Source organism: Malaclemys terrapin, chromosome 21, assembly GCF_027887155.1.
Source record: "Malaclemys terrapin pileata isolate rMalTer1 chromosome 21, rMalTer1.hap1, whole genome shotgun sequence".
Taxonomy (NCBI): Eukaryota; Metazoa; Chordata; order Testudines; family Emydidae; genus Malaclemys; species Malaclemys terrapin.
Genome location: NC_071525.1, coordinates 1308638 through 1321392, shown reverse-complemented (window position 1 = coordinate 1321392; position 12755 = coordinate 1308638). Strand labels below are relative to the sequence as shown.

Sequence of the window (12755 nt, the reverse complement as noted above, 5' to 3'; positions counted from 1 at the left end):
TATGATGTCATCATCCCTCCAATGACATCACCGAGTGCTGAGACGCATCAGCGTCTCGTTGTGTCACCTCCTCCCATCGCCATGGCACCCACGGTGATGTCATGTGGGGTGGGCTGGACTGCGGAGCGCGACCAATCCGGGGGCACCTCAGCAGCATGGGGCTTGTAGGGAGGGATCTCAGGGCTCATCCCATGGGCCTGGGTCCCCAGGGACCTTCCCAAGATGGCGTCATTTCCCGCTTCCTCAGCCCCTGGACGAAAGACCGACCCTCTTAACATGGCCGCTACTTCCGCCTACATTATTTCTTCTGGCTGAAGGCAAAGACCTTTTCAATATGGCGGCGCTTCCGGTAGTCGGAGCGCTTTGTTGGCGTGAACGACCTTCTCAAAATGGCGACACCGCCCAACTCTCTTTGCGCATTGGGTGGCAGTTTCGACCTTTCCAATATGGCAGCGGAGCCGTGCCAAGCGCTCACTTCCGCCCGTGTGGGGAACCCCGGAGCGGATATAGCGGCCCCGGTTTCCGGTCTAGCTCCTTTTCGGCCGCGGCTGTCTCCACGCGAACATGCCTGTGAGTGCGGCCGAGCGGCCCGCGGGGGGCCGGGCCCGGGAGCGGGAGCGTCCCCCTCCGCCGGCCGGGGCCGGGCTCTGCCAGCGGGGGCGGGGTCCGGCGGGGGCGGGGGTAGCGGGAGCTGGGCCCGGAGCGGGGAGATGGCGGCCGGGGAGGGGGGGAAGGAGGGACCAAGATGGCGGCGGCTGGGGGGCGCCCCTCTGGGGGGGGCTGCCCCCCCCAGCCGGCCTGACCCGCTGTGCTTGGCTTGCAGCTGGCGAAAGACCTGCTGCATCCCTCCCCCGAGGAGGAGAAGCGGAAACACAAGAAGAAGCGTCTGGTCCAGAGTCCGAACTCCTATTTCATGGATGTGAAGTGTCCAGGTGAGGCCCTGGCCCCCCAGGCGGGACCTACAGCCGGAGTGGGGCAGCCCTTGGGCGCATGGCCCCAGGCTGCCCCCCGGCTGTGAGCAGTCCCGCTTCGCTCCCCAGGCAGGAGGCCGAAGGTACCTTGGTAGCCCCTGTGGTCAACACTGACCCTGAGCATGTGAGACTGGGTGGTGGTTGAAGTTGTCCTACTCTGGAAATCTTACAGACTTGTAAGGACTGCTTACCTCGATAGAGCTGGGCCGGGGATAGACTGGTGGGCTGCAGGCCAAATCCAGACCGCCAGGTGCTTCTGAAGGGATCCTGGAATCTTACCTTTTTAACATTTTCTCTGGAGTCTGGACCTTGATTATACTTTGACCAAGAAATTTGGACCTTGATAAAAATAGACTACTGTTGGACTAGACCCTGCAGTCTGCTGTAACTACCTGTAACATGCAAGCTTAAAACGTTTGCTTTTGAGAACCCTTTAAATCCCCATTATGGCCAGAGCAATGCACAACTGTTTGAACGTTTTTCACTGTCGCCCTTAGCCCTCTTCTCTTTCTCCAGCAGATTAAAGTTTCACTTGCCTGCTGAAAATGTCAAAACATTTCTCCAATAATATGCCCGCTTTGTCATTGCTCCAGCAGTAGAAATAACCCTGCCCCAGCTCCTTTGTAGAGAAATATGCTCCTCTCAAACTTGTGCTTTCTTTCAGGTTGCTATAAAATCACCACTGTATTCAGCCATGCTCAAACTGTAGTTCTGTGTGTTGGCTGCTCAACGGTGCTGTGCCAGCCCACTGGAGGAAAGGCAAGGCTTACAGAAGGTAAACAGCAACTTGTACTTGAGAACCCAGCCAGCTACTACATTGTTTTACTGTGTCATCATAACCCCCTCACCTGTTTTGTCTTGCTCTTGGCTTACTTGAACTATAGTTTCCTCAGGGCAGGGAATGTATATCTTGGTTCTTAATGCATTGTACACCCTGAGTTAGAATACCCCATCTCCAGACTTTTACCTTGAGTGGCACTTCAGAAGAGTCTAAGATTGTCCAACATGTGCCTGAAGTGCTTGCAGGGAGTGGGTTTGCGAAGTATAATGAAACGCCTCTTAAGTGACCAGCGACAATTAGTCTCCTAGAGCAGTTGGCAGGACAGAATGACTAGAAGCCTTGGGGATTCTTGAAGAATGCTTAGGATGGATGGCTATGTACTGGTGTTCCTCAGAGGGCCACAGGGGATATACTTACCAGCTGTTGGCCTTCATGGTTACGAGCCACACCGGGACTATTGTGCTAGTTCCATGTTCTGTTGGCTCTGCTTCAGTTTTACTTCTATAATGATGGATCTGACTGAATGGATTTTGGAGCTGTTGATACCTGAGGATTTCAGACTCTCTCCCAGTGGCTGAGTCCTTGTTGAGCTATGAGAATAAGGTCCGCCTCCCTCACAACCCCTAGAGGCCTTGTGGTACTGGTACCCTCCTGCGGACTGGGCACAATTCACTATTTAAGATAGTCAAAGGGGTAAACGACCCAACCATCCCCCACACAGGCTGGTAACGTGCTTGGGATTACTTACTGTTCTTTCCTTATCTAGGATGCTCCTTCAGACGAAAGCAGCACTAAACGAAAGTGTCTGAGATGGGTGGGACTACCTGCGCAGTTGGCAGCACAAATACAGATGGTTCAAGAGCATGGGATTCAGCCACGGAGCAACATTAAGTGTCAAGATGTGAACAGAAGGCTTTAAAGACGTCTCTAGAATGTGAGGGGAGAACATGACTTTCATACTGTCCCTGTAGCCTCACCCATCTGACTGTCAATAAATTTTGGATAAAATACAGCTTAGTCTGTTGCTTAACTTGATACTCGCATAGTGCTCTTTTGGGTGATATGAGCAAAACTGTTCAACAGGAGTGAACACACACATAGCAACAGGTGCTATGACGAGACTCAGCAGGGAAAGAATATGGATATGCAGTGAGTCCCTGTTCACCCTGGAGGGAAACTAGTTATTTTCTCATCCCTCCCTCTCCTGAGACGTCAGCATAATCTGACCACTCTTAAAATGGAAGGTTCAACCACTGGGAATCCACAGGCTTTTGCAAATGACTCCCAAATATTCCTCAAACCCCAGTAAAGTACCTTGTTACCCTCTCAGTGCTCTGACCTGATACGCTGCCTCTGCAGGCAGGCACAAGAAGCCTGCTGTATCATACAGGTATTTAAAAGGGTGTCATAAGGAGGAGGGAGAAAACTTGTTCACCTTTGCTTCTTGTTCTATCCTTAGAGGCTATGGGTTTAAACTGCAGCAAGGGAGGTCTAGGTTGGACATTAGGAAAAAGTTCCTAACTGTCAGGGTGGTTAAACACTGGAACAAATTGCCTAGTGAGGTTGTGGAATCTCCATCTCTGGAGATATTTAAGAGTAGGTTAGATAAATGTCTATCAGGGATGGTGTAGACAGTATTTGGTCCTGGCATGCGGGCAGGGGACTGGACTCTATGACCTCTGCCTGAAAAAGGTTTAAAAGTCAAACTGCTGGGTGGCTTCTGGACTTTATTCTGGCCCAAATCATGAGGGAGTTTTCTTGTTGCAGGATCTACCACACTGATCATTTAAAGTAGAATGGCACAAACTCTATTGTGTCTTTGGCAACATGATAGTGGGGCACCTGTCCGGTACCCATCAGTGTGGCCTGAAGAGTCTATAGAGTCAGACTGTTCTAGAGAACCAAGAAGGTGCTGTGACTTCCAGTTACAGGAGCTGGAACTACACCTAACATCACACTTCACTAGACATTTATTGTTGTACAAATAGGTACTTCTTTCAAACATGCCTTCTCCGTACACTCCAAAGCCATAGCTGTGTCCTGTTTCTTCCATTGTGTTGTTGAGTACCAACAGGAGGATATGAATACCCTAAGTGTGGGAGGGAAAAAGTTAGTCAGAAATACCAGACTGCTTGGATATCCCTAGGACACAGGAACAAAAAGGACAGGGTTTTACTTAGACAGCTGCTGCCATCTAACCTTGCAATTTATAGAAAACAGTTCCTAAAACTTCAAGCCCTTTCCTGTACCTGAGACAAGGTGGGGGAGATAATATCTTTTATTGGATCAACTTCTGTTCTTGTCACCAACAAAAGATTACCTCCCCCATCTTCTCTCCATATCCTAGGACTAACACAGCTACAACAACAGTACCTGATCTCTGCTAGGGGAATTCAAATTCGCTTTTCCAGGCTGGCTATTCTGCCTCCAGAGAAGTGAGTTTGGGAAAGAGCAAACAGGGTGAGAGGATGTCCTATCTTAAGCAAGTGATGTTTGCTACTGACTTTTGTATACAACTGTTCCAACAAATTATATACAGTTCATTACACAAGTTTCAAAAAGAATCCCAGCTTACCTGTCTGAGGTGTAGCTGAGGTAGGAACATACACAATAGGTACAGTCTGTACTCTGGTCAGAAAGGCATTGTATGCTGCAAAAATAACAGCAGTGGAACAGGTATGAAGGTATAGTCTCATTGTGCTAAAGGTTTGTGTACACAGTTAACAGCAGTTTAAGGTGTGATTTAAACCACCACAAAGCTGCATGGCCATTTTGAAGTCATAAGGATTATACAAGGAACTAAAGCCACTATTCCTGAATGAGATTCTAATTTCTGTGTTGACATTACACTTACTGATTTGCTTTAACTCTGAGTGTTCTACAGAGAGATGTGCTGTTAAGCTTGTCAATTAGTATGGGTTTAAGACAGTGCACTAAGCCATGCAAACATAAGCATGAGTTTTTCCACAAGTTTAACTAAGCGAATGCAACTTTGTCTAAAGGCCAAACTGGCAAATAAGATATTCCCACAAAACACATTTTCACAGCTTGTGTGGGTCAAAACCCTATTACGAGTCTTCTCCCTACCATTTATGCAGGTGTGTGAAGGGGGAAGAGAATGTGCATTTTGGCACTGTTGGGAAAATCTGATAAATCAGAATTGTGAGGCACAGAGTACCAAAATCAACAGGTGAAACTGACAAATGTTGCACTATTTAGATACCATCATAAGTATAAATAAACATCTATTAAAGGTTAAATCAGTAGTGCTTAAAAGGTACCCCTGTTGGAGCCAATAATCTTCTCTATCCAATAGTGACAGGGCAAGTTTCCACCACACTGCCCTTTGCCACTATACCTCGGCCCTGCTCCAGAATGAACATGTCTAGAGAAGAGAGGAATTTGGCTTGTCCATGGAGGGAAGCAAATTCTTTAGGAACTGGACTCATTTCATGTAGGCCACCGCGCCTGCTCCTAACTTGGTTTATTTCAGGTTTAGAGTAGAAGCATCAAGCTTTAGCAGTGAAAGGCTCCATGTATATCCCAGTGCAAAGAACCTACATTGCTTTTTTTCCCTTAAAGTTTGCCTAAGGTGATTTTTCATACCAGGATGACAGTTTAATATGACCAATAGGGGCCTGGCACTGCTGATGTATACAACATGTCCCAGTCAGCCTGTTATCCTTCAGAGGCAGATTTACTAAGTTACATGACATTTATGATGGGTGGTGGGTTTTTCCCTCCTCCTGAGATTTTATAAACTGAGGGCCTGTCTGCTTTATATGGTCATTAAAGATGGTAGGGTACTTACCTACATATCTATCTTTCTTACTGGCCCAAATGCCCTTTCCTTATTGGTGGATACTAGTTGGTGTCTACATGAAAGGTGGCTGCATCCCTGTCCAGTAGTATGTATACAGGTTCTTGAAAGGCATTACAGAAATAGGACAGACACCAGGATGATCTTTTGGGGGTTAAACCTTTGTGTGCTAGATGTATTCTATTTCAGGACATGGTCTGAAATGTGGTTGGTTGTGGTGGGTACAGGTTTGTTTTGTTTTTTTTAATCCAGGGGCTTGTAATTTTCAAACACACTCAAAAGAGTATTGCACTTTTCAAAATACACACACAGTGTAACATCCACATGCTTGTATCCAACGACTGAATGAACACACAGGTAAAGCTGCCTGTTTACCTGCAACCCTCTCTGTTTTCACTTACTGAGAAAGATTACAGCTGTCGCTGCTAGAACAGCAAAGAGGGTGAAGAGAAGGATCTGGTAAGAGCCCATAAGCTGTTGGACAATTCCTGCTTCACTGCACGGACCTAACATTTTCCAGAAAAAGGAGGTAAGATTTAGTCTTGCGTATAGGCAGACTCCTCATTTCTGTAATAAATGACACTGTGGAAACATGCATCAAACCACTCTGCAGCTTTGTTGCAAGAACTAACTGAAAAGAAATATGACATAAGCAGTTTCAAAATCATTAACCCTTTCCATGGGAATTTGGTGCTGGAGCCTTAAGGAATGAAGTTCTCTCCCTAGACCAGCTGCAGCACAAACAGGTGCAGTGAAAGTTTCGTGGCTCAGGCCCCGTCAAAGTGCCTCACTAGAACTTGGAGGGACCCACCCCATGGACTAAGGGCAATTCAGTCTCCCGATTCTATCGGAGACTCCCCTCTGTTCACTAGGACATAGACCCAGACCACCAACTCATGTCATGTAGATTACTAACTACAATCAGATGGAAACCGCTTTGCATCATTCTTAACCTGCAGCTCCCTACAATGCCTCTTCCCACCCGCATCAAGTTCAGCTGTTCACACCTAGGGAGTAAGCCTCTTCCTTGTGATCCCAGAGTCTTCACTGTGAAATGAACAAAAGAGGGCCCCCTCATTATGGAGTTAGCATTCAGAAGGACCAATGCTGGATGGTGTTGGGTACTTAACTTCCACTAAGGTCAATGAGAGTTAAGATACCACACAGGTTCAGCCCTAGACACAGTAAGGTAGACGCTTGTTTCACTTTCTTGTAACAGGAAAGCAGAATGGAATGGTAAAGAATGAGGATCCAGTAACTAGCACACCGCTTTGATGGCACTATTGCATCTTCTCATGCAAACAAGACCAGCTGATACTTACTAAACAGAGGCTGCCCTGCCAGAACTCTCACAGTTATGGTAACTCTTTGGCCTGTGAGAATACAAGAGACATTGATAAAGATGGGGGCTGCCATCTGGTGGAGAGATGTGAGATTGACCACACTAACTGGGTAGGAGACAAGTCCAGGCATGTTGGGTGAATGTTCAGGCTGCCTCACTATTATCACAGGAGAGTTGGGGTGGACCTTTGAAAACAGACAAAAAGCAGTTATTGAAAAGGTAAACAAAACCAGTACAAGCCAGTTCTGTATAGTCCTAGGGTTCTGCCAAATTCATGGTCCATTTTGGTCAATTTCATGGTCATAGGATTTTTTAAATCATAATTTTCATGATTTCAGCTATTTAAAGCTGAAATGTCACGGTGTTGTAATTGTAGGGGTCCTGACCCAAAAAGAAGTTGTGGGGGGGGGTCACAAGATTATTGTGGGGGGGGGGGGGTTGTGGTACTGCTACCCTTACTTCTGTGCTGCTGGCGGCGGCAACTGCCATCAGAGATGGGCAGCTGGAGAGCGGCAACTGCTGGCCAGGATCCCAGCTCTGAAGGCAGAGCCGCTGCCAGCAGCAGCACAGAAGTAAGGATGGCACAGTATGGTATTGCCACCCTTACTTCTGCACTGCTGCTGGTGGGGCGCTGCCTTCAGAGCTGAGTGCCCAGCCAACAACCACCGCTCTCCGGCCACCCAGATCTGAAGGTAGCACAGTAGTAAGGACGGCAATACCGCGACCTCCTTAAAATAATCTTGTGACCCTCTTGCAACTCCCTTTTGGGCCAGGACCCCAATTTGAGAAATGGTCTCCCTTGTGAAATCTGTATAGTATAAGGTAAAAGCACACAAGAGAGACCAGATTTCACGGTCCGTGACGTTTTTTTCATGGCCGTGAATTTGGTAAGGCCCTAAATATTACACACTTAATAGCGAGGTTATTTACAACAATGTAGTAGTGATGATAAGTATTCTTGTAATTACCATCATTTGCAGTGGGTAGCAGAATACTGGATGTGCTGATACTTCCAGAAACGTCCTGGGCCTGCTGGCATGACCTTGCAGACACAGTGCACACGAAGTTATGCGGCATGGCAGGTGCCATCTTGAAGACTGCACCACCCTGCCCTGGCGGGGGTGACTTCGCAGAGAGAGGGAGGGAGAGGGAGAGGGAGAGGGAGAGGGAGAGTGTGTGTGTGTGTGTGTGTGTGTGTGTGTGTGTGTGTGTGTGTGTGTGTGTGTGTGTGTGTGTGTGTGTGTGTGTGTGTGTGTGTGTGTGTGTGTGTGTGTGTGTGTGTGTGTGTGTGTGTGTGTGTGTGTGTGTGTGTGTGTGTGTGTGTGTGTGTGTGTGTGTGTGTGTGGTCACTCCAGTGGGGGCAGAGTGGCGAGCTCTTCATCCAGTTTTCTTTCAGTATCAGACAGGCGACAAACCACCCCAAAAGAGGATTGTCCAGTTGGAAACTGGACAAATGGCCTGCCTAGCAGTGGGGTTACTGTAACTTAGGTTCTCCCTGGTCTACCTGCCCACCATTTTCCCCCCTCCTGACATAAAAGAGGGGAAGTGCTCAATTAGTGGTGTTTTTTTTACAGTGTTTCCAAACACAGAAGTAACTCAATCATTTCTTGAAGAATCTCCCACAAGGGACTGCTCAGACCGCACCTACAGTATCGGGATCAGACTTTCCCTACAGATACATCCTAAACAGAAGGAAGAAAGGTATGTGTATGCCCCAGGAATGGAGGGGCAGAGAGCTTTTTATGTACCTCCAGCTTTTCTAACACTTTCTCAGCTCCCAGCACTCTGATCTTGCCATTTAGTTGTTTGCTGCTAAAAACCAATTCAGACTGGTTGAGGTAAAATGCGGGGAGGAAGGGAACCAGGATTCTTTGCATTCCATCCTTGCTTTGTTCACTGAAGAGACAGACCATCACATCTACAGAGACCTCAGCAAAACTCAAAGCCAGCAGGACTTCATCAGACTGGAGTTTAGCAGTGATTATGCAGGCATAGAGACCTAAATTCAAGATGGGGAAAACCAAAGAATAAACATTCAGAGGTCTTGTGTTTGATTGTTTTTAATACATAAGCTATCTATCACCGGAAAACTACAAACAGTGAGGGGAAAGGAGAATTCACTATGCATATTCTTACCCAATGCTAACAAGTCAGCAGAAACAATGTTTGTGAAACAACACCATGTTCTCAATCCGGTGGAGAAATGGGAATTTTGAGGGAAGAAAAAAAAAATCAAAAATGAAAAATCCCCCCAAATCCCTGGCCCTTTCCCTTGAAAGGGGCTGGCGTGCCTACCTTTTTCAATACTGAAGTGTGACCGGACATGAAAGACTTTACTTGCTGGAATATCCAGCACAGTGCTGCTGAACTCAACTTGACATAGAAGGTGAGACTCTGGGCGAAGCAGATTAGTGATTGCATAAACCTGACTAGGGCTGCATGGGCCTAGAAGAAAGAGAACGGGAAGAATGAATGAGCTAGTATTATCACAGGTTTCAGAGTAGCATTATCACAATGGATCTTTCTATCAAGCCCAGGTGGTGAAGCTTTCTCTGGTGGCTAGATCAGCTGAGAGGCCAGTCTATCATTTCCATCCAACCTACACTTCCCAGACAGAAGATTCTTTCCCAGTAGGTCACTGACACCTACAATCATTTCAATGGCAAAGTACAAAGCTGAGTTTGAAACAGACAACATGTTTTTCTTACTTAAAACCTAGGGCTTGGAAACTGAAGTTTTTATTGACAGCATAAGAATAGGCCTTGTCTAGACAAGGCATACATTAAAAGAATTTCCTATTTTACATGAGAAAATATCCCTAATTTTGATATTCTTGGAAGGACACATAGGATGTACCAGTAATCTGTAGTCTAGCAGTTACAAAGGTTGAGCTGTAATTTCATCACATTTTAGGGTTATAAAGCCTGCATAGTTTATACTGACTTTGAATAAAGTGCTAGAGGACCAGTTTATAAATTGCTTTTTACCTGCAACTCAGTTTCTCTCAAATATGAGGGCACCTACAGAAGACACACATTTGCTCTCCCATGGAACAAACACTAGAACCGAACCACCCCATTACCTGCAGCAGTTCAGTAGTTTAGGCCAAGCTGGAGGAATTTAGAAGAAGCCAGCAGTAATAGGTCTTACCTCTGAGGCTTGTTCCTGCCCTGCCTGTGGCAACGAAAACCCAGACTTCAGAAGAGTTAGGAGTATTGGTCAGGTAGCTTTTGGGACCAAGGTGGAGGCTTAATCTTGATGACCCATTGACAACTACCTAAAACATAAATCTGGGCATAAATCTGTGTTCGAAAGACTGGTGTGTTCATATGGACAGTGGGGAGTTTTATTGCTGTAACTATTTTTCTGCTACTGAACATTCTCCAGAACCAAGCAATGTTATTACCTTGGGGACCAGACTGTCATTCACACTCAGTCCCCCTTACACTGTCAGAGTGGTGTAAAAGAATCAAGCTCTTAGTGTCTTCTTTTTAAAGACCCCATTCACTTGCTTACAGGACTGTTTTTCCTAACGAGCAACTGAATCCAGGTTTGCAAATTATCCCATGTCAAGTTACAGTAAAAACTCTGGTTTTGCAGCACCATAACAGAGTCTTCAGCCAATAGTGCTGCTTTGAGTTTCTAAGTACGGGCTGTGCATTCTTATAAACAAAAGGATTCCAGGGTAAATACAGACTAGCTGCCATGGGTGCAGCATACAAGTAATTTATGGGAAGAATTTCCTTGGCACAAGCTGTAGTAAGCTGGTCTCTCCTATAGAAGAGTGTAGCAATAAATACCTCTCGGTATGTTTTCACTATCCCTGGGATGTCATGGAAGATTGTAGCTGTCCCAGCATTCTTCACAAATGCCGCTCCACTCAAAGGGTCTGTCTCAAGAATGCCCGTGGGGGAGACTTGCCACAGCCCAGGTTCACCTATAAAGGCCAAGTCATAAACCAGATTCCTCTGGTCAGTCTCCACTTCATGAAAGGAATCACTGACTGTGCTGGGAATAGGTTTCAGACGTCACTTCCCCTATAGCACGTTCACAGAGTTCATACGGTGTAGGCTACACTCACAGATCTTGTATTTTTAGAGCTCAAAGTGAACCTTTCAAATAGTCACACTACACAAATGCCCCCCACCCAGTGGAATACACTGAGCTAACTGTCTGCTTGATTGCAAAGGCAGACTGTAAATCATATTTACGTGAATAAAATAGAACCATAAGGCTGCAGGTTAATTTTTAGGGTCACTGAGTCAAGAGAATGCTCAGATGAGGTTTTATAGGATGCAGGAAAGGGTTTGGCATTCCTGGCAATGCTCTCTGGTTACCTTGTGTTCCTAAGACACTGTCAAAGCCTAATTTACTGGGCCGTGATGAGAAGACAGTAATAAAACTGGAGCTGCAGAAGCACTGACTATTATGTATTGAGTGAATCCTTTGTATAAAGAACACCCGTCAGTAGCCCCTGTGCAGCCTGCCCTCTTGGATGGCTGTGAAGTGCCCCACCGGTGAGTGAGGGAAAAAAGCGGAAAATAGCAGCCCTGGAATGAAAGGATGCAAAACACTCAAGGTCAGGGACAGCAAGGTTGAGCCCACACTTGAATCCTAGAGCAGCGGTTCTTAATCTTTTTCTTTCTGAGTCTTCTCCCTCCCCGACCTCCCCCCCCAACAAAAACTCTATGGCCCACCTGTGGCATAACAACTAGTTTTCTGCATCTAAAAGCCAGGGCCGGCATTAGGGCGTAGCAAGCAGGACAATTGCCCAGGGCCCCATGCCACAGGGGCCCCCCATGAAGCTAAGCTGCTCAGGCTTTGGCTTCAGCCCCGGGTGCTGGGGCCTCAGCCTTCTGCCAAGGGCCCTAGCGAGTCTAATGCTTGGCAGACCCCCTGAATCCTGCTCATGGCCCCCCAGGGAGCCCTGGACCCCTGGTTGAGAACCACTGTCCTAGAGCACTGGAGAAGGGAGGAGATAGGCCTGATACTCCTTTTACTTGTACTGGTGTAAATCCGTAACAAAGCCAATGTAGGTGTAAGGAGAATCAGGTCCCTTGTCCTTTGACGGTAAGAAGCAGATACTCTCTTTTGAGGACCCACTAAAGCTGACACTTTCTGGTTCTGGGCTAGCCAGGAATTGCCACTGGCAGCGCTTCACTGCATTAAGCTAGGCTCTTGTAGGAACAGGATTTCCACCAGACCCAACAGAGCTCCCTTTGTGCTCAATCCCAGAAACGAACCTAGTGCAGAAGTCATGCCAACACCGCTTTCCACACGTGCAGTGGAGCCGGAGCCAGAGCCGTGCAACATGCTTCATCTCCTTCTTACTCCTGGATGCCAAAATAAGCTACACAGCTCTTCCTGGTATGGCAAGCTAAAGCTGAGAGCATTTTAATATGTCCAATATTAACTCCTTGATGCCAGTAAGCATTCAAACTCCCATCGCTAAGCAGTTACGCATTTTACACTGGCCCTTATCCTGTCTGTCACAGAGTTAATGGAGAAATTAGAAGCCGTACCAACTTGAAATTGGACGACTTAATGAAAGTGGAATGTGTCTTGATTAGAATTTGGCCAGGACACTGGAGTGAACACCCCTCCCACAGCCACAGTTTTATGTTGCCTTCAAGTCAATACCTTCAGCTGCGCAGGGAACCCTAACGCCATGCTGGGAGACCAGTTCAGTTCCGATTCTGGGGAAGATGGTCCCCTATTAAATCCCCAGCACCGCTCCATTGTCCCTTAGTGGTCTCTCATTCAAGTATGGGCTGCCTAGCTCTGCTTAGCTTGTGAGATCTAACATGGTGACCGGAACAGGTCAAGTTAACACCACAATAG

General features: G+C 46.9%; 2 protein-coding genes across 2 annotated transcripts in view; one reads left to right on the top strand and one right to left on the bottom strand.

Annotated features, from left to right (window-relative positions):
* Window positions 1–460: 460 nt before the first annotated feature.
* RPS27 (ribosomal protein S27) lies at window positions 461–2764 on the top strand. The gene is made up of 4 exons (XM_054010590.1): window positions 461–570; window positions 824–932; window positions 1636–1746; window positions 2519–2764. Exons 1-4 carry the CDS (start codon window positions 565–567, stop codon window positions 2545–2547), a joined length of 255 nt encoding a protein of 84 aa, XP_053866565.1. The 5' UTR covers window positions 461–564; the 3' UTR covers window positions 2548–2764.
* A 1097-nt stretch (window positions 2765–3861) lies between these two features.
* Window positions 3862–12755, bottom strand: part of NUP210L (nucleoporin 210 like) — a 43798-nt gene continuing 34904 nt past the window's right edge. Inside the window, exons 33-40 of the mRNA XM_054010592.1 lie at window positions 10715–10851; window positions 10065–10191; window positions 9210–9359; window positions 8663–8913; window positions 6895–7099; window positions 5974–6078; window positions 4328–4402; window positions 3862–4229 (exon numbers count right to left, since the gene is read on the bottom strand). Coding sequence (XP_053866567.1) covers window positions 4111–4229; window positions 4328–4402; window positions 5974–6078; window positions 6895–7099; window positions 8663–8913; window positions 9210–9359; window positions 10065–10191; window positions 10715–10851 — 1169 coding nt within the window. The 3' untranslated portion in view covers window positions 3862–4110. The remainder of the gene's footprint in view (window positions 4230–4327; window positions 4403–5973; window positions 6079–6894; window positions 7100–8662; window positions 8914–9209; window positions 9360–10064; window positions 10192–10714; window positions 10852–12755) is intronic.

Excerpts from the sequence above, each read along its gene's own strand:
- RPS27 (XM_054010590.1), top strand. Across the intron at positions 933-1,635 it reads CATGGATGTGAAGTGTCCAG|GTTGCTATAAAATCACCACT; the intron begins GTGAGGCCCTGG and ends GCTTTCTTTCAG. Across the intron at positions 1,747-2,518 it reads AAAGGCAAGGCTTACAGAAG|GATGCTCCTTCAGACGAAAG; the intron begins GTAAACAGCAAC and ends TTCCTTATCTAG.